This window comes from Ascaphus truei, chromosome 14, assembly GCF_040206685.1.
Source record: "Ascaphus truei isolate aAscTru1 chromosome 14, aAscTru1.hap1, whole genome shotgun sequence".
Taxonomy (NCBI): domain Eukaryota; kingdom Metazoa; phylum Chordata; class Amphibia; order Anura; family Ascaphidae; genus Ascaphus; species Ascaphus truei.
In genome coordinates this window covers 1,954,701-1,980,170 of record NC_134496.1, presented here as the reverse complement: position 1 = coordinate 1,980,170, position 25,470 = coordinate 1,954,701, and the positions used below count along the sequence as shown (strand labels likewise).

The following is a 25,470-nucleotide window of genomic DNA, read 5'->3' as shown; positions in this document are numbered from 1 at the left end:
TTGTAAGTCAATGGAGCCATTGACTTCAATGGGGATTCCTCGACGCCGATCTCCAGGAACAGGTTGGCAGCCATCCAAACCGCAGACCGCAAAAGCGGATACCTTGTCTTTTGAAGAGAGCTTTATCACTGAGTTCAAGTTCACTGACAATTGGCGTGGGTACCTTAGGTTCTAGGGCACCTAGAAATAAAATTATTTTTGCCCCTAGCTCCTAGGCCTCCCCACACTAGACCACCACCAGGTCCGAGAATCCAGGACCCCCGTAAAGGGTCGAGCTCAATAAGAGGGTCGCGCCATTGACTTCAATGGCGGAGCGGAGGTACCTTAGGTTCTAGGGCACCTAGAAATAAAATTATTTTTGCCCCTAGCTCCTAGGCCTCCCCACACTAGACCACCACCAGGTCCGAGAATCCAGGACCCCCGTAAAGGGTCGAGCTCAATAAGAGGGTCGCGCCATTGACTTCAATGGCGGAGCGGAGGTCCCATTGAATCTAATGGCGGCGCTCGCCCATGCATTTCCTATGGCGGCACCAGCCATTGATTCCAATGGGAGAAAAACGCGTGGCGTGAAAACGGCTAAGTCCGAAACAGTAAAAAGTGTAAGACCATATCTCCCGTTCTGGGAGACCAGAGGACTGGGATTTGGGTCACATGTAGCCAAGGTTCCGGCATGAAAGCATGGCCATTCCCAGCCGTCTCCGAACAACCAGACGGAGTGTGGGCAAGGGTAAAGATTGGTGAGTTTCTTCATAGCCGTCAATGGCGGCGTTTCCCCATTGAAAGGCTATGGCGGAGAAGTCCCATAGACGTCAATGGCGGAGTTGCTCCATTGAACGCCTATGGCGGCGGAGCCCGTTGATTTCAATGGGGAAAAACTGAAAAGCAGAGATTCATTTTTAAAGGGAAGAATCCTGTATTAAAGTGTTTTAACCTGCATTGGTGTATCTCCGGTTCTGGGGGTCGCAGGGAGCTGAAACTTGGCCACTATGTAGAACCCCCTCCGGCATGAGGGATTGGCAGGTATCAGCCCACTGGGCCCAACAGAACCGATTATTTTGATATGTGAAGATATTAAACTATGAATTGTATTTTGGGTCTGGTATGAGAACTCGGAGCCCATCTGCTATGTTAATAGGTCAGGATGGCAGACAAATGGTCGATCATAAACCTCCTGATCAAAGACTCCCCCACCCTGCTTGTGTATGCAAACACAACTTGATGCAGGACATGGGTGCTTGAGATTAAGTGGTGTAATTCACACCTTGGGACACCTTAAGACGCCAAGCTTGTGGGCGGGTGTCTAGGGAAATAAGCCCCTGATTAGAATAATATCCACCCAGTGGGCAGGTATTACGATGCCCCTCAGGTGAGGTGGCAAGGAGAGATTGGGTGCAGGTAATTGTTCTCCAATAGCCTGCACTCAATAATAAGGTATAGACAGGAGATTGCATATAAACCAGTGTCCAGCCTATCCTCAGTGTTCCTCGTGTTCTTTGTGTATTTTCGTGATTGCTGATGAATTGCTAATCCTGGTTCCTGATTACTTCATCATCCCCATTCCAACCCTAAGTAAGAAAAATCATTCAGCCAAGCCGAAAGGATAGCGCTGCACAGCCATGAACACAGGGTAAACGAAGGTGGTGACTAAAAGAAAATTTATTGAACAGACATCAGTAGCTGGTGGATCCTCTGACGCGTCCACCAGCTACTGATGTCTGTTCAATAAATTTTCTTTTAGTCACCACCTTCGTTTACCCTGTGTTCATGGCTGTGCAGCGCTATCCTTTCGGCTTGGCTGAATGATTTTTCCTGCTTCTACTGCTGCTTTGCACGCCGGATGACCCTACTCACAGAGGAGGAAACCGCAGGTCACGTGACAACCGCGCGTGAGACCATTCACACGCCGGGAGCAGCGGTGCCTTCCGTACACAGGAGCCTAGCTGAGGCACATACAGGGACGTTCTCCCCCCACCTCACCAACACTGAAGGTGATCACCGCCGGTCATTTGACCGGCCCACGCGACGCAGGAGCTACGGTGGGGTTGGCGGTGCAACATTGCGACAACATTCTTGAGGACCTCCAAACCCTCCTCCAAACCATGAGTGTTCATAGCAACTCTTGGTGCCCAGAGCTGGGCCAGTTGCTGACTGCTACTGATACGATTATTTCCATTGGGAAAAGGGTTATCTTATTGCTTCTGACGCACCTGACAGGATACATTGTATCCAATTTTTACAACCCTAAGTAAGTGTCTATATTTTGCCTGTTATTTGTATATCTTGTGTGTTCACCTTATTTAAGGAATAAACTATAATTCATCATATCTACGTCGTGTTCAATTCAACCCAGTTATATTTTTAGTGTGTATATTATAACCTTGTCATAAGTTACCGTGACAGGAGGTAGCTGACTTACGACACATGCTGTGGTCCTGTACTAAAGTGGTCCAGATTTGGGAACAAATTAGAGACTGGTTACAAAGGATACTGAATTTGGAGATCCCCCTGGATCCGTGGCTGTTACATAGTATGTGAGGTTGAAAAAAGACTTCCGTCCATCAAGTTCAACCTATGCTAAATTTAGACAACAGATACTTTATCCTATATCTATACTTATTGATCCAGAGGAAGGCAAACAAAGAACCCCATTAAGGGGAAAAATTAATTCCTTCCTGACTCCAAGAATTGGCAATCGGATTAATCCCTGGATCAACATCCTTCCCATGTATACTTATTTGGTATATCCCTGTATACCTTTCCCAACTAAAAAGATGTCCAACCTTTTTTTGAACAAATCTATTGTATCCGCCATCACAGTCTCCATGGGTAATGAATTCCACATTTTAACTGCCCTTACTGTAAATAACCCTTTCTTTTGTTGCTGGTGAAATTTCCTTTCGTCCAACCTTAAGGGATGGCCCCGAGTCCTTTCTACTGCCCGTGGGATGAATAGTTCTTTTGAAAGCTCCTTGTATTGTCCCTGAATATATTTGTATATAGTTATCATATCCCTTCTTAGACTACTCTTTTCTAATGTAAATAAATCTAATTTAGCTAGCCTCTCCTCATAAGTTAGAATGTCCATCCCCTTTATTAATTTGGTGGCTCTTCTCTGCACTCTCTCTAGTTCCATAATGTCTTTTCTTAGGATTGGTGCCCAAAATTGTACTCCATATTCAAGGTGTGGTCTTACTAATGCTTTGTAAAGGGGCATAATTATGTTTACTTCCCTTCCATCCATTGCCCGTTTGATGCAAGATAAGATCTTGTTTGCCTTTGCAGCTACTGCATGACATTGGGCACTATTGCTAAGCCTGCTGTCTACAAGCACTCCTAAATCCTTCTCCATCAAGGATTCCCCCAATATATCTCCATTTAATTTGTAAGTCACCTTTTTATTCTTGTATCCCAACCTTCCATGTATCTGTATTAAACCTCATCTGCCATTTACCTGCCCACGTTTCCAGTCTCTCCAAGTCCTTCTGAAGAGAAATTACATCCTGCTCTGATTCTATTACCTTACACAATTTAGTATCATCAGCAAAGATGGAGACTTTGCTCTCGATCCCACCCTCAAGGTCATTAATAAACAAGTTAAAAAGCAGGGGTCCCAGTACCGATCCCTGAGGTACTCCACTCACGACTTTAGCCCAACCTGAAAAAGTTTCATTTATGACAACCCTCTGTTGTCTGTCCTTTAACCAGTTTTCAATCCAGGTGCATATATTATTACTGAGTCCAACTTTTTTTTATTTTGTACACCAACCTCTTGTGTGAAACCGTATCAAAAGCCTTTGCAAAATCTAAGTAGACCACATCAACTGCATTACCCTGGTCTAAATTCCTACTTACCTCCTCAAAGAAACAAATAAGGTTAGTTTGGCAAGATCTATCCTTCATAAATCCATGCTGACTATTACTAATAATTGTGTTTTCCATTAGGTATTCCTGAATATTATCCTGTATTAAACCTTCAAGTAGTTTCCCTACTATTGAAGTCAGGCTTACAGATCTGTAATTCCCCGGGTGTGATCTAGCTCCCTTTTTAAATATAGGCACCACATCTGCTTTACGCCAATTTTGTGGTACTGAGCCTGTGGAAATGGAGTCCTTGAATATTAAATATAATGGTTTTGCTATTACTGAGCTTAACTCCTTGAGAACTCTTGGATGTATGCCATCGGGGCCAGGTGCCTTATTTACTTTAATTTTTTCAAGTCGCTTATGAACTTCTTCCTCAGTTAACCAATTGTTCATTAATATGGAGGTTGTGGCTTCCTACGGCACTGCTATTGAACTTGATTCTTCCCTGGTAAACACAGAGGCAAAGAATTTGTTTAATACCTCTGCTTTTTCCTTATCTCCAATAATCTGCCTACCCATCTCACACTGAAAGGGTCCTATATTTTCTTTTCTCATTTTTTTGTTATTAAGGTACGTAAAGAATTTTTTAGAGTTGACCTTACTTTCTATTGCAATCCTTTTTTCATTATCCATTTTTGCTAATTTGATTGCCCTTTTGCAAATTTTGTTACATTCCTTATTATTCTAATACGATGTCTCTGTCCCTTCTGACTTAAAGAATCTAAACGCCTTCCTCTTCTTGTCCATTTCCTCCCCTACCTGTTTATTTAGCCACATTGGTTTTGACTTATTTCTTTTACCCAAGGGTGTACACTAATAAGTGTGCTTTTCTAACAATGTTTTAAAGACTGCCCATTTATCTTCTACATTTTTCCCTGCAAAAACATCCCATTGTATTACTACTAGATTAGTAGTATATTAAAATCTGCCTTTCCAAAGTTTAAGGTCTTTGTTGAACACAAGTAATCTGTTTTTTGATAATTTATTTCAAATGAGACCATGTTATGATCACTGTTACTCAAATTTTCCAGGACTTGAATATTTGTTATTCTACATTGTTTGATATGACCAAATCCAGAACTGCCCCCCTCCTGGTTGGTTCCTCAATAATTTGGGTCATATAATTGTCTTTAAGCACCCAAAAAACCTGTTCCCTTTTGTTGTAACGCTAATCTCATTGCCCCAGTCTATGTCTGGATAATTAAAATCCCCCATTATGCAAACATGACCCAGTTTTGATGCCTTCTCCATTTGCAAAAGTATTTTAGCTTCCTCGATCTCACAGATATTTGGTGGTTTATAGCATATTCACACAAACATTTTCTTTATACTTTTACCTCCACTGCTAATTTCTATCCACAAGGTCTCTACATTTTCATCATTCCCTTCATAGACATCATCCCTTATAATAGGTTTTAGATCCGGTTTAACATATAAACATACTCCACCTCCCCTTCTATTTGTTCGATCCTTCCGAAAAAGAGAATAACCCTCTAAATTAACTGTCCAGTCATGAGTTTCATCCCACCATGTTTCAGTAATGCCTATGATATCATTCTGCTCCCTTGCAGCTATTATTTCAAGCTCCCCCATTTTATCTGTCAGGCTTCTTGCATTAGCAAGCATGCATTTCAGTTTTTTTTTAGCCTGTACTATTATCTTATCTGCTCCTTCCTTTCTGCGCCCACTTTGTTTAGTCTTTAGAAGTTTTCTAGTATTATCTGTATTGGTGTCTCACTGCTAGTCAAACTTGCACTTGCCCCCATTCTACCTCCATACCACCTTGTATCCTCATCTATTCCATTTAGTTCATTATCTGTTTCATTCCCCTCCCCCCTCCATCCGAGTTTAAAATCTCCTCCAACCTTTTTAGCATTCTCCCCCCTAGCACAGAAGATCTCTCTTCATTGAGGTGCAATCCGTCCCTAGAATATAGATGGCACCTCTCAGAAAAGGAGTCCCAGTGCTCTAAAAACCCAAACCTCTCCTTCCTGCACCACTTTCTTAGCCATGCATTAACCTCCCTGATCTCTGACTGTCTCCCTGCGGTAGCGCATGGCACTGGTAGTATTTCAGAAAATACTACCTTGAAGGTCCTTGCCTTAAGCTTTTGGCCTAGATCCCTGTAATCATTTTTTAGGACCCTCCATCTTTCTCTAACTTTGTCGTTGGTGCCAACGTGTACCAAGACCGCCGGGTCAATCCCAGCCCCCCCCCCCAACTATCTGTCTACCCGATCCGCAATGTGCCGAACCCGAGCACCCGGGAGACAACAAACTGTTCGGTTCATGCGGTCCTATCTACCTTCCTAATAATGGAGTCCCCTACCACCACAATCTTTCTTTGTATCTGAGCATCCTGAGTCCCCACTGTGCTGGAGGAACTATTCCCCTGGCTGCTAGAGGAATTAGTCTCCCCCAGCCTTGCCATTTCTGCCCAAACATTCCCAATACCTGCTCAGTTGGCTCTAATTCCCTTTCAAGATTGCCAATGTCCCTCAATATTGCAAGTTGCCTCTTCAGATCAGCAATCTCTGACTCTAAAGAGACCACCCGCTCACACTTTTTACAGCGGTATACTCCTCTGAACAGCTGCTCCAAGTGCACATACATGTGGCAAGATGAGCATTGAGTGGCATTTTCAATCCTGCTCATTCTAGCAACTCTGAAGTTTAGAAGTACTAACAGTAAACTGTACTTCAATAACTATACCTTGTTTAACCGCTTCCTTGTTCAAACTGCTTCTGGTTCCAACTGCACACACTTTAAACAACCAGCACTTGAAATCAACCACACATATCAGTCAGTACACGCAAGCTCAGGATTCGTTAGAAGCCTCTGTTTAAATAGGGACACCCACCAGGTGTGTTAGGTTATCAATTAACTAACCCCACCCACTGCAGGTGTGTTAGGCCAGCCAATTAACCAAGCACACCCACTCTGCCTCAGGCAGGAGAAAGGGGGGAAAAAGTTACAGGCTTCAAATTACAGCACACTTTAAAAATAGATTAACCCACTGCACACTCCCCAAAAACAGCCACCCCTGCTAGTATACCCAGTACTTCCCTTTCCTTCTGGTTCTAACTGCACACACTTTAAACAACCAGCACTTGAAATTAACCACACATATCAGTCAGTACACGTTGTTCTTACTGGGCAGGCGAATCCAGGGAGTGTCAAACGCGACACATTAATTAGTTGCGTATTTTGCAACAGCCACAAGGTGCGAGATTGCAGCATTGTGGAAGCAAAACAAATTACCTATAATCCCTACAATCAGGAAAAGAATCTGGCAAGTATGCCGGATGGAACTGTTGACAAGTCTGGTCAACGACACCGGCTCAAACTTCCTAAAAGTCTGGACGCCTTGGCTGGCCCAGATGGATATCCCGGGAGTAGATACCACCACAATTCTGCATTGATAGTAGCAGACGCGTTCTCTGGTAACTAAGAGGGGATCATAGACCACATAGTACTATGACAGGTAGGCCATGTTGGGAAATATGGATTACACCTGGACACCGACTACGATTAGTCTATAAATGAGAGGTCGATGGCGAGAATCTGAAGCCGAGCCAGAGGTCGCAACAAGAAACAGGAGCCGGCCCCCCCTCCCCCCCAATGTTTTCTCCCCGTATGTGTCTTGTCTGGTTTGTCCTGTCCAGTGTCTTGATGTCTGTTAGTGTCGCCCCTGTTAGTCAGTTTCAGCATCAATTCAAAGGTTGAGATATATGTATACAACAATGGATTGTGGCACACTGTATGAACTGTAAAACCTAATAAAATTGAAGTTTGAAAAAAAAAAAAGGCCTTTACGTCCACCAAAGACAACAGTGGTGGATGATCGTAGGATCCTTTCCATGGTAAAGAAAAACCCCTTCACAACATCCAGCCAAGTGAAGAACACTCTCCAGGAGGTTGGCATATCATTATCCAAGTCTACCATAAAGAGAAGACTTCACAAGAGCAAATACAGAGGGTTCACCACAAGGTGCAAACCATAAGCCTCAAGAATAGAAAGGCCAGATTAGACTTTGCCAAACAATTATCTAAAAAAAGCCAGCCCAGTTCTGGAACAGCATTCTTTGGACAGATGAAACTAAGATCAACCTGTACCAGAATGATGGGAAGAAAAAAGTATGGAGAAGGCTTGGAACGACTCATGATCCGAAGCATACCATATCATCTGTGAAACACGGTGGAGGCAGTGTGATGGCATGGGCAAGCATGTCTTACAATGGCACTCGGTCACTAGTGTTTATTGATGATGTGACAGAAGACAGAAGCAGCCGGATGAATTCTGAAGTGTATAGGGATATATTGTCTGCTCAGATTCAGTCAAATTCAGCGAAGTTGATTGGACGGCGCTTCACTTTACAGATGGACAATGACCCAAAACATACTGTGAAAGCAACCCAGGAGTTTTTTAAGGCAAAGAAGTGGAATATTCTGCAATGGCCGAGTCAATCACCTGATCTCAGCCCCATCGAGCATTCATTTCACTTGAAGACAACTTAAGGCAGAAAGACCCACGAACAAACAACAACTGAAGACAGCTGCAGTAAAGGCCTGGCAAAGCATCACAAAGGAGGAAACCCAGCGTTTGGTGATGTCCATGCGTTCCAGACTTCAAGCAGTCATTGCCTGCAAAGGTTTCTCGACAAAGTATTAAAAATGAACATTTTATTTTATGATTGTGTTAATTTGTCCAATTACATTTGAGCCCCTGAAATAAAGGGACTGTGTATGAAAATGGTTACAATTAAACACACACAGGAAATGGGAGTGTGGTGATAACCCATCTTGTAAAAACATTTAATTGGTTACTAGATGCTCCTATTGGATTGAGAGGTTTAACCAATGGGTGCATAACTTCCCAGCTCTAGCAGAAGTCGGAATAGTTGGTTCATGACCTCAAAAAGCTGCTGTACCCGCTGAAAAGGTCCCATTGGTGGGTAAATCACAAGTGTGATTATAAGAGTTGTTGACTTTGACTATTGAAGTGCACAGATATCTTCCTCAATATGGCTATGATTGTGGATTGAATCATCAAATTTCCCTATTTTGTAGGGACACTCCCTGAAACCCTGCTAAAAATGTTGAATATTTTTTCTTTGTTGTTAAAGGAGAATTTAACACAATGTGAGTCAATGGACCAATAAGATATCTGAATTTTAGATGTGCTAAAAGATAATTTACATGACCCAAAATATTGGGGGAAGGGGACATTACTGGATCTAGTAATATCAAACCACGCAGAAGAACACATTCAAGTGAGGGAACATTTGGAAACCGTAATCATACCGTAATCATACCAGTGGCGTAACTACTCTCGGAGTTGTATTCAAGTTCTGCGCCTGCTGCTGCTTCCCTGTGCTCTCTGCTTGCGGTGGGGGCGGGACTTTGCTGGGCACAGACAATCCCTTCTCCCCCTGCCTCTCACAGTTTGCAGCGGCTCACGGGGGTCCAGGAGTAGAGAAGGTAGAAGTCCAAAAGCAAGCCGAGATCAAGGGTCAGAGAGGCGGAGGTCCAGATACAAGCCGAAGTCAAAACAGGAACAGGATATACAAGACAGCAAGGTATTTGAGGCAAACACAAGTACATAAACAGGGTTTATGCTCAGCCAGTTTGTTGGAGGGCTGGCTGAGTATTTACAGGGCAGGCAGCCAATGGAAAGGCAGCACACAGGTGCAAGGTAACAAATGAAACCCGCCCCCCAGGACACTTGCAGTCCACTGATAGGCAGGAGCGGGGAGGAGTGGAGGTGAATTTGTAATTGGAGATAGAGTTAACCCCTGGTGCGCCTTACCCGTGACGTCACGGGGCAGAGCCTAAGCGAGATCCGTGTGGTGTCCCCCAGCCTGGTAGAGTGGCGAGCGTCAGCCGCTTTCACAGTACATGTCACAGGGGAGATGACTAAGCGCTGGATGTGCGGTGCCCCCAACCTAATAACGCGGCGCGTGTCACCCGTTCCGTCACGGGGTGCGTCCCGGGGGCACGGCTGACGGACAATCCTCACACCCCACCCCCCATTGCAGTTCAAAGAGTGTATGACTGTTATGGTTGTGTGTGGTGTGTTATTAGGGGTGCCAGGTGTCCAGCATTGACTGGACTGTCCTGTATTTGGACACTGTCCAGTAAAAAATTAGGTAATACTGGGCGTGTATGTGTATACCGGTATTACCTCTCTGGGCATGTATGTGTATACCGGTATTACCTCTCTGGGCGTGTATGTGTATACAGGTATTAACCTCTCTGGGCGTGTATGTGTATACCGGTATTGCCTCTCTGGCCGTGTATGTGTATATCGGTATTACCTCTCTGGGCGTGTATGTGTATACCGGTATTAGCTCTCTGGGCGTGTATGTGTATACCGGTATTAGCTCTCTGGGCGTGTATGTGTATACCGGTATTACCTCTCTGGGCGTGTATGTGTATACCGGTATTACCTCTCTGGGCGTGTATGTGTATACCGGTATTACCTCTCTGGACATAGTGACCTGACCGGCATGGGGGGGCAGCGGGATTTCTCTAAGTAGGGCAGCTTCCTCCATCCTGATTGGCTGCTGCTGGGTAATGCAGCCAATCGGGAGAAGGTGTCAGAAGCTTTGGGGGTGAGGCCAAGGAGAGGAGGAAACCGCATGGAGCGGTGAGAGGCGCGTGTGTGTGTTTCGAGCGCGTCACACCTTTTAATTATTGTGTCCAATATTTTTGGGAGATGCCACCCGGCAAACTTGTTGGGATTGTGTGTGTGTGTGTGTGTGTGTGTGTGGGGGGGGGGGGGGTATTGTGTGTTATGATTGTGGCGTGTGTGCGTGTTGTGATTGAGGTTGTGATTGTGTGTGGGGGGGAATTGAGAGTGTGAAGAGCTGGGTTGTTTGAGGAAGAGATGAAGGGGGGAGAGTGAATGAGTGGGCAGAGAGGTGAGTGAGACGGGGGAGGAGGGGACAGTCAGGGGAGATTGGCAAAAATTGAAAGTAGAATATAATGGCAAGTGAGATCAACACTAAAATTGTTCAAGTAAATGACACAAACAGAGCTCCTCATACTTCCTTCCAAACCTGACCCTTCTACCTCCTTCCACATTACTGTTGGAAGCACTATAATTCACCCATTAGCTCAAGCATGCTGCCTACGGGTCACACTCTACTCCTTTCTCACATTCTCCTCTCGCATTCAAAGGGTAGCTAAACCCTGTCGTTTTTTCCTCTGCAGTATTACAAAGATACGCCTTTTCCTCTGTTGCTCGACTGCTACAACTCAAACACAGACCCTCATTCTCTCCCGTCTCGATTACTGTAACCTCCTGCTGTCCGGCTTTCCTGCCTCTCGCCTGTCTACCCTACAATCTATCCTTAATGCTGCTGCCAGAATCACTCTACCCTTTCCTAAATCTGTCTCAGCGTCTCCCCTGCTGAAATCCCTCTCCTGGCTTCCTATCAAATCCTGTATCACACACTCAATTCTCCTCCTCACTTTTAAGTCTATACACTTTTCTGCTCCTCCTTACATCTCAGCCCTAATTTCCTGCTATACAACATCCCGACTCTTGCGTTCTGCTCAAGGATGTCTTCTCTCTCCACCCCTTTTTGTATCTAAAGCCCTCTCCTGCCTTAAACCCTTCTCACTGACTGCCCTCCACCTCTGGAATGCCCTTCCCCTTCATAACCGACTAGCACCCTCTCTATTCACCTTTTAAGGCCCACCTTAAAACACATCTGTTTAAAGAAGCATATGAGTAGCTCCATGGCTGATAATTTACACCTCATACATAAACCTTGGCCCCTTGCAGATGCACTTACCAGAACACCCTCCTACTGTCTCTGTACATTCTTCCTACCTACCAATTAGGTTGTAAGATCTTCGGAGCAGGGACTCCTTTTCCTAAATGTTACTTTTATGTCTGAAGCACTTCATCCCATCATGTGTTATTTGTATTATTTGTTATTTATATGACTATCACGTGTATTACTGCTGTGAAGCGCTATGTACATTAATGGCGCTTTATAAATAAAGGCATACATATATATATCTATCTTCTATCTATATATTTCTCAAACCGTCGTATGTTTGTCTGTTTGTCCTGTCCCTAGGGGAAATCGCATTGGACCTTGGGCCCGTCACTCCGCCTCAGGCCAATGAGATTGCTCCCTTGGCCTGCCCGCCCCCGCACACCTCTCATTGGCCTGAGGTGGAGTGACAGGCCAAAGGTCTTACACACACACACACACACACACACACACACACACACACACACACACACCCTTTCCCTCCCCCCCACCCCCCCTGTGTCCCTTCCCGCATTGCCTCCAAGCTCACACCCCGGCCGCTACAGTCAGCGGGGGAGCGGAGCGAGCGCCCGGGACATAGCGGGGGAGCGGCCACAACAAGCTGCCTCCCGCCTCAGATCCACGTGGGAGCGAGCAGGCGGACGGGTGAGGGAGCGAGCAGGCGGACGGGTGAGGGAGCGAGCAGGCGGACGGGTGAGGGAGCGAGCAGGCGGACGGGTGAGGGAGCGAGCAGGCGGACGGGTGAGGGAGCGAGCAGGCGGACGCATGCACGCGCCCCACAACAGGCGGAAGGTTTCGGGGGGGGACAGAAGGAAGGTTTCGGGGGGGGAACAGACGGAAGGTTTCGGGGGACACACAGTCAGAAGGTTTCGGGGGGGGACAGACGGAAGGTTTCGGGGGGACAGACGACCGGCAGACACTGGGGGAAGGGGGAGCAAGCGGCCACATGATGCATTAATTGTCACCTCCCACACCCACCCCACTTCCCTTCCTCCCCCCGCTTCACCTCCCCCCCCCTTCACCTCCCGCCCTTCACCTCCCCCCCTCCACTTTCCCTCCCCCCCTCCACTTCCCCTCCCCCCCTCCACTTCCCCTCCCCCTTCACCTCCCGTCACCCCCCCTTCACCTCCCGTCACCCCCCCCATCACCTCCCGTCACCCCCCCCCATCACCTCCTGTCACCCCCCACCCCCTTCACCTCTCCGATATAAGGCTTGTCCTATTTATCATGACGCATCTCTTTTGTTTTTTCCTTGTCTGTCCAGGTATCGAGAACCTGCCGTGTGAGCTACAGAGGAACTTCCAGCTTATGAGTGACCTTGATCAGAGGACAGAGGGTGAGTGCTGTGACAGTGGTCACAAAGCAGTGCCATTAAAAGTGCAGTGTTTCCTAGTAATAATAAACCTATGACTGCATTTACGACTGGACTGGGGGGGATTAAGGAAAGAGAAGGTGACAGCAGGAGACCCTTGGGAGCTGTCTGGAGCACTGTCACCTTCTCTTTCCTTAATACCTGGTGTATGGCCATCACTAGGGTTTATTGGGAGTTGGGATCCAGTTGTTTTGTGCATAGCTTCTGTGGCCTTCTGGTTTTTGTTTTTATATTATAAAGATTTATTTCCTTTTTTTCCTGCGTCCTTTTCCCGATTTTTGGAATTTTCCTGCGATTCCAGTACAACCTGTATAAATTGGTCACTTTAATAACCATAATTCTTCTTTATTTTACTCTAATGTGAGTGTTCATTTGGCTTTGAGCATTTTAATATTTTCTATATACAGGCATACCCCACATTAACGTACGCAATGGGACCGGAGCATGTATGTAAAGCGAAAATGTACTTAAAGTGAAGCACTACCTTTTTCCACTTATCGATGCATGTACTGTACTGTACTGCAATCGTTATATACGTGCATAACTGATGTAAATAACGCATGTGTAACAGGCTCTATAGTCTCCCCGCTTGCACACAGCTTCGGTACAGGTAGGGAGCCGGTATTGCTGTTCAGGACGTGCTGACAGGCGCATGCGTGAGCTGTCGTTTGCCTATTGGGCGATATGTACTTACTCGCGAGTGTACTTAAAGTGAGTGTACTTAAAGCGGGGTATGCCTGTACAGTATAACAGATGGTGTTGCAGCTTCCTATTGGCCTGAGACTTGACAGCCATTTTGTTTTCCCTGAGGATTTAAACCCAGTAACTTCACTGGTAAGTCTCTCAGAAACCGGGGTAACAGAGATGAAAACTAGTGGGGGATCCCCAGCATCCAGCCTGTAAAAAAAACAAAAAAAAAAGTAGGAGTACCTACTCCAGTAATGCCTGTTTTTGTGTGGGGGTAGGAGGTGTAAAAATGGGTCTCCTGGTTGTAGGAATAGCAGCAGCCCTATGTGGAAAGATCTTGGTTTGAGGATATTTAAAACTGCAATCAACCCTACTAAATGTATTTTTTTTTTAGCATCTCTTAAAAGCTGAGCTAGTGATATTTTTTTTTTTATTTTTTTATTTTTTTTAGCTCTGAGGTCCCCTTTGTTTTCAAGATCTTGTCCTGTTCTCCACACGGAAGGGAAGGGGAGGGTTAATTCCCACTTGTGATGCTAACCAGGAGTAGGCAATGTTTGATCATGATATAAAAATATAAACATCTTCATAGCATAGGACAGTTCATAAGACTCAGGATTCCAGATAGTCCAATGTTAAACACACTCCCATAGATTATGCCACTAGCCATATAGGTAAGTCTTATGTGGTAGTCTAGCTAACCGTGTGTGGGACTGATCACATAAATGAAGTAAATGGATTACTCACTGCTGACCTTGGGGATATCCTGGTCCTGTCCTGCGTGCTCCTACCAAGGAACAATTGAAGAGAGTACAGGGAAAACGGCGGTGCATCTGCTGCTGCTGCTGAAGATTGGAAACCACAAACTGCAAACCACAAAATATCCTAGGTGCAAAAATTTATTTTAGGGCATAGTAACAGCCAAAAAGAACACTCTGACGCGTTTCCCGTGGTACCCCACGCTTTATCAAAGCGTTCTCCACACGCCAGTCGGTAATGAATGAGCGCTCCTCCCCTTTAGTGCAGCAGGACAGGAACCTGTTCTGTAGGTAGTAATATTTTAGGCAGTTCCTTTAACTGCAGGTTATTTTCTTCCTGTCCTACATTATAGCAGTAGGTTTGTTATTTTGTTAAATGAGACTTGCCAGGACTGTAGCTAGTGCTGTTCAGTCCAAGGGGTTGTCGGCGCTCCCCCACCCCCACCGGAAGGACCATACGGCATGTATTGATCCATATTTAGGGTTTTACAGTGTCCGCTCTTGAACCGGTTTATTGTATCTGCAATATATGTAATTATGCGACACAGAATTTTCTGTGTTTTTACCTTTCCAGGTGTGCCAGCAAGCAGAGATTGCTAGGCTATGAGTTTCCAAGTGGGGTTTACAGAGACGGTCTTGTCAGAATGTGTAGCAGGGTTCCAGAGTTGATAGATACCCCAAAAATGTACCCGAGAATCAGGTCATTCTCAAATACATTGAGACACATTGCTCCGGCAAAATCTACCCTTGAAAACGCTTGCGCGACTCGCCGCTAGTTTTCCCTGCTTCACCACAGACCAGAAAGGTAAATGGGGCATAGGGATGTGTGGTATCCCTGAAACGGTAAATGGCTCCCTAGCATAAGGGGTTATGCCCAGTTAATGCCCTGATCACACAGAACCTGGTATAGGGATTCTGAGGGTACTCCAACCATAGATAAGGTTGCAAGGGGTTTTTAAAAGTCCAAGTCCAGTTTTCAGTGTGTGCGGATAAGGCTGGTGAATATGAAACTGCACGCTTTTTCATTCTATTCCCCATAACCCAAGAACATAGAAAAAATGTGAAAGTGCATTTTATTAAAGTGTATAACAGTACATATGCTTGTGCACTGTATATGAGCTGGGGACTTCCAGGTCCACTGTTCTGAGAGACCATAAAGTCTGCTCTGGTCCCGGACATGAAAGCCTCAGAGGATGCCAAGGTGTTAAAGCCATTTGGGCAGCAGAGTTAGCCTCAAGTAATCACGTCCTGGCATGAATGGAAGTCATCGGCCCCAGCCCAGACTTTTGCGCCTAACTCCGCGGGTGGCTTCTGACTGACAAGTGGCAGAGGTGCCAGGTTGGCGCATGCCCTTGTCAGATTCAGAATCCGAGCTTGCCCGGCTTAGACTGGCAGCGCTCTAATAGGCTGGTAGGATTTTTCATACACTCGGATTGGTGGGAGTATTTCATGAATGAACTCTGAAATACTATAAGAAACACTCAACCAATCCGAACGAGAGATTCACTCAGATTCTAAGCGCCAAGACAGCAGCTGCAAATTCGAAATCGCTAAAAGATGCTCTTGGAGAAATGGCAGCGCGCCGGCTTCAGAAATTTCAAGGCGAGAAATTTTCTCAGTCCCACTTTCCGGGGCCAAGTTCTGAGAATAGAATGTAGTGGTCGCGGCTGGGATTGCAAGCAGAAAAGAGTACCAGGGCGTTTGGTACTATCTCCCGGTCCAGGGATTTCGGCAGCTCCGGAGCAGATACAGCGGTGGCGTCAGGAACTTCATGCCGATTTGAGTTCCAGGACATTCTGGGACAAGTCCCGGTCAACCTAAAGACTTTTTTTACTTCTTATTTCACCTAGGAAAGTCCAATTTTGTATCCCAGACCCCCAGTAATTGTGTTTTCTTCTGTATTTTGTAATCCACTGTGTACGTCTGTTTCTATGGAATAAAAGTAAAACAAATTGTCAATCTTGTTTTGCTCAGTGATGTTGTGGCACTTGGAGAAAAGAAAAACACCCTAGTAAAAACTTAATATTTATTGTTTAATTTTAAAATAAAACTGTTTGGAGGAACCATAAATGCAGGACAAAAAGCTAAGTAAAATCAATTAAAAGAGCGAACTTAAATCGATTCTGGATAAAGGTCTAGAAGAAAAATTAATATCTATTAATATCTAAGAATGAGCATCAATTCATGTTCAATAAAACACCACAAACTGTGACCTTTTACACACTCCCCAAAGTACACAAAAACAGGTCTAATCCCCCCGGACGACCTATTGTATCCGGAATAGGGAATATCACAGAAGGACCGAGTGTATATTTGGATAAGGTCTTAAGACCCTTTGTTCTAACTCTCCCATCATATGTCAGAGATACTCAAGATGTGTTGCGCAGATTAGAGGGGGTAACAGTCGAAATGGGGACCCTCCTCTGCAGCCTAGACGTAGAATCTCTGTACACCAGTATTCAACATCTGGTCGGTATACAAGCGACATCATATTTTCTACGTACTAGAGGCACACTGCACTCGAACCATAATCAATTCGTATGTGACCTTTTGGATTTCGTACTTGCACACAACTATTTTTTGTTCAATGATAAGATCTACCTCCAGGTACAGGTTACCGCTATGGGGACAACGTGTGCCCCCACATATGCGAACCTGTACCTGGGGTGGTGGGAGAAACAAACAATCTTGAGTGATACACTACAGGAATACACAGATAACATCATTCTCTGGTTATGTTATATTGACGACGTGTGTATTCTCTGGAAAGGGAGACAAACTTTACTTAATAAGTTTGTAGAAATCCTCAATACTAACACACATAACCTGAGACTTACACACGAAATCAATAAGAAGAGTATAGTATTCCTTGACCTATGTATTACCATTAATGCAGAGGGTGTAATCACTACAAGTACCCACTCTAAGAAAACAGACACAAACGGCTATCTCAGAGCAGATAGCCATCATCCTGTATCCCTCATCAAAGGGATATCTACAGGACAATTTCTATGTAGCTGACTTTAAACTACATGCAGAACTTATGCGCCAAAAATTTCTACAACGAGGGTATAGTCATAAGGTAATCAAAAAGGCATACCACAGAGCGCTAATGACACCAAGAGAGTCACTTCTGCAATGTAAAATAAACCTGAGGACAAGAAACTTGTATGTTTCATAGGCACTTATAGTGCACAATGGAAAAATATCAAAGACCTTTATTCAAAGCATTGGTACATATTACTCCAAGATCCGGATCTGAATGAGGTTCTGAATAGTGAACCAGCTATAGTGAGCAGACGGTCCAGAAACCTTAAAGATGTTCTGGTCCATAGCCATTTCACCAAAAATAAAACCCATTCTCCATAAATATGGCTTCCACCAAAACCACAAGGAACCTACAAATGTGGTTCATGTAAGGCGTGTCAATATATCAAAACCAGCAAAACCCACACTAGTAACGGCAAAGAATACATTACTCGGGGTTTTTTCAATTGCAAATCAACTAAAATTGTCTATCTCGTTACATGTTGCTGTGACCTACAGTATGTTGGCAAAACAGGCAGGGAATTTCGCCGCCGCATACTGGAACACATCGGTTCTATTAAAAATTGTGCAGACACCCCAGTTTCCAGACACGTGAGAGAACATCATCAGGGCAATATCAAATCTCTATTATTTCAGGGAATTGATGGGGTTGTACCTACCAACAGAGGGGGTGACTGGGATAAAAAAAACTCCTGAAGCGCCCGCTGGAGTGCACAGTGTACGGGACAGCGCAGGATACACGTGAACAGCGCAGGATAAGATACACGCAATGTAAAGACAGCAGCACTGGCTATCACACAGTGTGTGTTCCCCTGGTTTTTGTGTGATAGCCAGTGCTGCTGTCTTTACGTTGCGTGTATCGTATCCTGTGCTGTTCACGTGTATCCTGCACGGTCCCGTGCACTCCAGCGGGCGCCTCCCAGAAGTGGATGAGCAATCCGTGACGTCATCATCGGGCGCTCCACGAGGAGAAGCGGTATGCGAGTGTCGTTCAGCGGTATGCGAGTGTCGTTCAGCTGTGCGGGCACTGACGGAGGCTGCTACACGCCGGTTTGAGCTCTGTGCTCCGGGACTTTCACCTAAGGACAGACTTGCTTGCCACCCTGAGACGGAGAGTCTTGGACTCTACACGTGTGGAGGGACCATCTGTCGGACGAGATGACTGCTGACCCACTACTCCTTGAGATCAAGTAAAGAGTGTCGCTTTCAGCCGTCTATTGGTGTGGTAAACCCACTAACCCACTGCACATTTGTATTTACTTTGATGTACGCAGAACTAATTACTTTTGAGTATAAATTCACTTTTTAAACTATACATCACGAGGTGCGTTGTGCGCCCTGTTCTTTTATCTTTTGGCTATATAGATACTGCCAGAGCTCTATGTATGGTTGCTTTACATTAGCAACCAACTATATGTAGCCAGGCTTCACTTCAAACCAACACTTCTTTATTTGACATGTTCTACTGAGAGTATATGTAGTCTACCCCATTCAATCTATATTTCACGATTGATTATAAGGGATTTGAGATATAACATTATCCTAACTACACCTACTCATTTATGACACAGACACCCATACACAATTAAAGGGTTAATAAAGTTTAATAATAGGACATATACAAATATTGCCCTATTAATACCCTTACCATACCTCGCCGCTCTTTTAATTGATTTTACTTAGCTTTTTGTCCTGCATTTATGGTTCCTCCAAACAGTTTTATTTTAAAATTATACAATAAATATTAAGTTTTAACTAGGGTGTTTTTTCTTTTCTCTAAGTGCCACAATATAGGGATTCTTTCTTTCACAAATTTAGTTCATACACCATTCCCTATGTGCACCACCCTCCCTGTACTGTTTGGTTTGGTACTGTTTGGTTTTCTTTATATCTGTAGTATTAACTATATGCAGATTTTTCTCTTTATATATACTATTTGCTCAGTGATATCATCGCGGTAAAAAGGTATAAATACCTGGTCTCACGTGACAACAGGCAATACCTTTTTATTATGCCTCTAGTGTGCTGAGATGTTCTAGCCACTCCGAGACTGTGAACAAGTGCCTATTGAGTATGGTTACATCATAGTTACAAAGTTACATAATAGATGAGGTTGAAAAAAGACATACATCCATAAAGTTCAACCTATGCTAAATCTTTATCCTATATTTGTTCTTTCAGTATTTTGATCCAGAGGAAGGCAAACAAATCACCCCAGTGAATTATTATTGTGATGGTGAGGGGGTAACAGGGTCAAGGTCAAGCCCTGTTTTGGTTACCTCTGATCTGAAAATTAGGTTTCAAGAGTGTTCGCTCTTGAGCCCAGTAACTGTAACGGCATAACCTGTACGTTGCGGTAATAAAGAATTTGATGTGTTTTTGCCTTTCCAGGGATGCCAGCAAGCAGGGATTGCTAGGGTATGAGTTTCAAGGGGGGGTTTGCGGAGAAATTGTTGTCAAAAAGTGCCTAGGTAGTTGGGGTCTGGAGTTGTCGGTTCCCCTAAAAATTTACCCAAGAATCATGTCTGATTCCTGGATACATGTAGGCACATTGTCCCAGCAAAATCTCCCCTTGAAAAGGCTTGCGCGACTCACCGCTAGTGTTCCCTGCTTCAGCACTGCCCAGAAAGGTAAATGATGCAAAATGTCTCTAACTATGAGGGGTCCCTAGGTTAGGGGGGATGCCCAGCTAATGCCCATGTAGCCCAGAGCCTGTATTGGGGTTCATGTGCACGCCAACCATAATTATAAGGTTGTGAGGGGACTCTTAGAGTCCAGCCTAAGTCTCCTAGATAGTGTGTGGGAAATAAAGGCTAGTAGAAAATAAAATGCAGCTTTCTCTTCTATTCCCAATACCCAGAGACTTAGGATATATAAAAGTATATATTTTTTAACATTGTGTTTAATATGGTATCATTGTGTTTAATACTGTTGTGCATGGTAAATGAGCTGGGACTTTCGGAACCAATGTTCAGACAAACTGTCAGGGCTACCAAGTTGGTGCCAGTAAATCTGCTTGACATCGGAGATGAAAGCCGCCAGGGGTGTGAAGACAATTTGGATAGCAGGGAAGGACTCAAGTACCCACGTCCTGGGATGAATGGCAGTCGTCCGGGCTGCCATTTGTATCACCAGACTTGGAGGAGCCTGACTCAGCGGGTGGCATCTGAATAGCAAGGGACTAAGGTGGCGAACCAGTGCATGTCCCTTGGCAGATTCAGATTCCCCGCTTACCTGGCTTTCCAGACCGGCATCGCCCCAAAATACCATAAGAAACCCCTAAGCCAATCAGTCGAGAGATTCTCAGCCCTAGAACTGCGGGCGGGCTTTTTGAAAGGGCTCTTGCGCGAATAGCAGAGCACCGGCTTCATAAAAGTCTGCCCAGAAAATATTCTAAGTTCCGCTTTTTGTGACTAAGTTCTCAGAAAGGAACGTAGCGGTCGTGGTTGGGATTTCAAGAAGATTTTAGTTCCAGTATGTTTGGAGCCAAGTCCCAGTCAAGGAAAAACTCTGTTTTAGAGTGCACAGCGGCTAGGAAAGTCTAGTTTTTGACCCCAGTTCCCAAGTAAGTGTGTCTTTTCGCCTGTATTTTGTGTTCCAGTGTGTGTATGCCTATTTATGGGAAAACATTAACAATTTATTTCACTTATCTGTTTTGCTGAATGAATGATCCTGGTAATAAGGTGTAAATGCCTGGTCTCCTGTGACAATCATCCAATGATATCTCATAAGGAGGGGAGAATTAAATTCCTTCCCGACTCCAAGAATTGGCGATCAGCATCCTTCCCATGTTTACTTATTTGGTATATCCCTGTATACCTTTCCTTTCTAAAAAGATATCCAACTTTTTTTTTTTAACAAAATCTATTGGATCTGCCATCAGTCTCCATGGGTAATGAATCCACATAGTAGCTGCCCTATCTGTAAAGAACCCTTTCCTTTGTTGCTGGTGAAATCTCCTTTCCTCCAACCTTAGGGCTTGACCCTGTGCCCTTTGTACTGCCCTTGGGATGAATAGTTCATTTGAAAGCTCTTTGAACTGTCCCTGAATATATTTGTATATAATGTAGTCATCATATTCATTCTTAGACGCCTCTATAAATGTAAATTAATGTAATCCTCTATAAATGTAAATAAATCTAATTTAGCTAGCCTCTCCTCCATAAGTTAGATTGTCCATCCCCTTTATTAATTTGGTGGCTCTTTTCTGCACTCTCTCTAGTTCCAGAATGTCTTTTCTAAGGAGTGGTGCCCAAAATTGTACTCCATATTCAAGGTGTGGTCTTACTAATGCTTTGTAAAGGAGCATAATTATGTTTACTTCCCTTCCATCCATTGCTCCTTTAATGCAAGATAAGATCTTTTTGCCTTTACTGCTACTGCATGACTTTGGGCACTATTGCTAAGCCTGCTGTCTAGAAGCACTCCTAAATCCTTCTCCCTCAAGGACTCCCATAATTATTAGGCCTAATTTCCCCTAATTAGGGGATTCCCCTAATTAGGGCCTAATTTATCCCCATTCAATTTGTAAATTGCCTGTTTATTCTTGTTTCCCAAATGTATAATCATACATTTATCAGACAAAGAGTTGCTGCCCAAATCTTCTAGGTGAGTTTTTTGTTAGATTCTTATGACTTTAAAGAGTGTATTTGTTGTTAGAATAATTAAGTTATTCTAATGAATACTGTAGTATCTCTGGGGGTTAGTCAGAAGAGGGAGCGTTGTAAACAGCCATGGTGTCTTTGCACCAAAAAAATCAAGATGTGTGCAGGGTACGATATACCAGCCAGGGAAGTAAAAAATATATGTATACGTTGTTTGAAATCTGCTGCGGTCGAGCCAAATGACCGGATGTCCAGTTTTCTATTTTGGATAAAGGAGATTGTATCCCAGAGCATAGAATCAGCAGTGCTACAGGCTAACAAGCAGTCTCACAAGAGTTTGAGGCCACAAATGAGTCTGAATAAAAAGAGGTGAGTCGTTTTCTGAGTCGGGTTTCGGCAATACTTGCACAGGTGGTGCTAGCTGAAGATTCCAATTTTAATCTAGACCTTGTGGATCCCTTAATCAAGGCAATTTAGAGAAGTACTGGAGTTAGAGGACCCCGAAGAAGAACGAACGCTTTAAAAAAAAAAAGACAAACTATTCAGAGGAAGATAAGATGATGGAGGCAGAGTCAACGCAGCCAGACAACAAGTTGTGAATGTATCCTTTTATGGATAAAGGTCAGGACTTGAGGAAACCTCGTCTAAAGTTATAGTAGATGAGCTTGAAAAAAGATCCATCAAGTTCAACCTATGCTAAATTTTAGATGACCAGTACTTTATCCTATATCCGTACTTACAGTATATTGATCCAAAGGAAGGCAAACAAAATACCCCTGTAAAACCTCATCCAATGATCTCTCAAGGGGAAAATTGCCAATATTTGAAGTCAGGAACAAATGCAATCAGATAACTCCCTGGATGAACATCCTTCATAGGTTTAGTTACTTGCTATATCCCTGTTTACCTTTCTTTTCTAAAAAGATGTCCAGCCTTTTCTTGAAGATAAAGTTGACTCTACAATCACAAGTATAGCGAGGAATGTGATGTTGCCTGTGGATTATGCAGTGTCGTTTTAAAGACTTCATGGACCGTGGGATGGAGTGTTTCCTAAGAGACTTTTTTTCTAGTAGCAGGTTCAGCATGCAAGCTAGCAACAGCTACAGCAGCACTGTCCAGAGCCATGTGCATCTGGGTGGCCAACGTGGAAGAACTCCTGGATAAAGGTGTTGGGACAATCGATCCTGAGGGCACTTGGGGCGGTAAAGATGGAGACAGCTTATATCGCAGAGGAATCATTAGACGATGTACGAAGATTTATGGTACCTTGTGGCAGCAAGAAGAGAGTAGTGGCTGATTCCACCTCAAAGAATAATCTGTTCCATTCCCTTTGAATATCTATTGGGCTGAAAGCTGTATGAAATAGATTAGGTTATACAGCCACACATGGTTCCATCAAAGCTCTGAAAGCACTGTGTAGCAGCATAAACAAACGGACTGCAATAGAACATTTACATTGATCTAAACGCTCTCAAAAAGAACACTTTTGTTGTCTGCATAATCTATTTAGATTACACAAACACTGGGAACAAGTACCTGACAACAGGTTTAACACTGATTTACTGCATACAACTGATTTCTCTAACCAGTGCTCGCAATTAACCACAGATAGTGTTTACAGAGTCAGAAAAACACGTGCATAAATTCTGCACAGTAGCAGGTACTCTTCTCATCTGATAAGCTAAATTAACTACCCTGTGGCAATCGCAAACTGACACGAAGTGCTGATACATAAGAGTACCAGAGGATTCTACTGCAGAACGCTCAGTTAACACTATACAGCCACACATGGTCCTATCTGAGCTCTGTAAGCACAGTAACATCAGCTTAAAAAAACAGACTGCTATAGAACCTTTACATAGATCTAGACACCCTCAAAAGCAGCCTACTGGTGTCAACTTATTATACTTACATCACACAAAAACTGTGTCTAAGTACATGACAAACATGTTAAAAGATCTATCAAAAAGGACATCAAAGATCCCTGTATAAGCCCAACTACAGCACAGTCTGACACACTTTAACAAAACAATGTGTAATACATAGTCTTATACCAAACTACTACACTTACCTTGTGGCAAAAACTGCTGTCAGTCACAGTGAATTCAGTGTTTGGCATTTCAAGGACTCCAGTATAGTTCACTGCTGAGTATTCAACTGGAACTGCACGCAGTACAGTTTGCATACTATATACACGGTGACTCGGCTTCATACAAATAAATGAAGAGCTGAAGGACACTAACAGCTGTGAAAGCAATATTTCAGCTAAAGTCTGCAGAATCTTCTTAAAACCTCATCAGGATTACTGTACAAGCATTTAACTACACTATGCTCTAGTACAGCGGTGCGCAATCTGTGGGGCGCGACCCCCAGGGGGGGCGCGAGACTGCCGACGGGGGGCGCGGGGTTTACAGAGGCCCCGCGCGCTTCCCGAAGGCACTTAAATTAAGTGCCGGGGGAGCTGCAGGGCCTCTGTAAACCATACTTACCCGTGGCTCCGGCGGCTTCCTCCCGGCGTCGCCATGGCAACGCGGCGTCAAAATGACGCTGCGAGGTCATGTGACGTCACGTTGCTATGGCAACGTGACGTCATTACGCCGGAGCGCGGGTAAGTTGGGGTTGGGGGGGGGGCGCGGGAGCGAGGGGACAGCCGTCAGGGGGGCGCAGGGAAAAAAGTTTGCGCCCCCCTGCTCTAGTACATTTCAATGTGGAACGAGCAATTAGCTAATGCATAAGGAGACAGGACTTCAACCAGCCAAACATAGCTAGACACGGTATCCGAAGTTAGCACATAGTGCACAGTCAAATTAAGAGCATCATTTTCAAACTCTTTAAGCAATCACTGTGTGGTACATCCATGCCACACATAGTGTATAGCTTATCACCATAGATCTAACTACGGACCTTTTGCCAGCAAACATCTATGGTATACACCTATGCCAACTTGCAGTTATACATCACTGCCTTTATCATAGTATATTTGATGTTTTTATCAATTGAGACTACTGGTCTTGTCTTTCAACAGGACATCTCAATTAATCAGTATCCACCTCACCGGCAATGAGACCACTCTGATCTAGTGTATATATACAGCACTAATAACATCACTGGGCATTTGTCCTCTAGGGTGGACTAACCACCACCCTTTGACCCCCCCCCCCAACAAAATATCTATCAGTGTCAATAACTTGAGCTGCAGAGACTTTGAGCACTAATATATACAAACAAAATACCTAGCAAGGAAACCAATTTTAACTTTAACTATAAAATATTGTGTAGACATTTGGTCTTAATAAAGTGTATCATTTTAACAGACTCAGTATGAGCATCATTGGATCTATATATTTTATG

At 44.3% G+C, this 25,470-nt stretch overlaps 1 protein-coding gene across 1 annotated transcript in view; it reads left to right on the top strand.

Moving 5' to 3' along the window:
• ING5 (inhibitor of growth family member 5) overlaps positions 1–25,470 on the top strand; it is a 67,376-nt gene that overhangs the window by 6,619 nt on the left and 35,287 nt on the right. Inside the window, exon 2 of the mRNA XM_075569508.1 lies at positions 12,918–12,989. Coding sequence (XP_075425623.1) covers positions 12,918–12,989 — 72 coding nt within the window. The remainder of the gene's footprint in view (positions 1–12,917; positions 12,990–25,470) is intronic.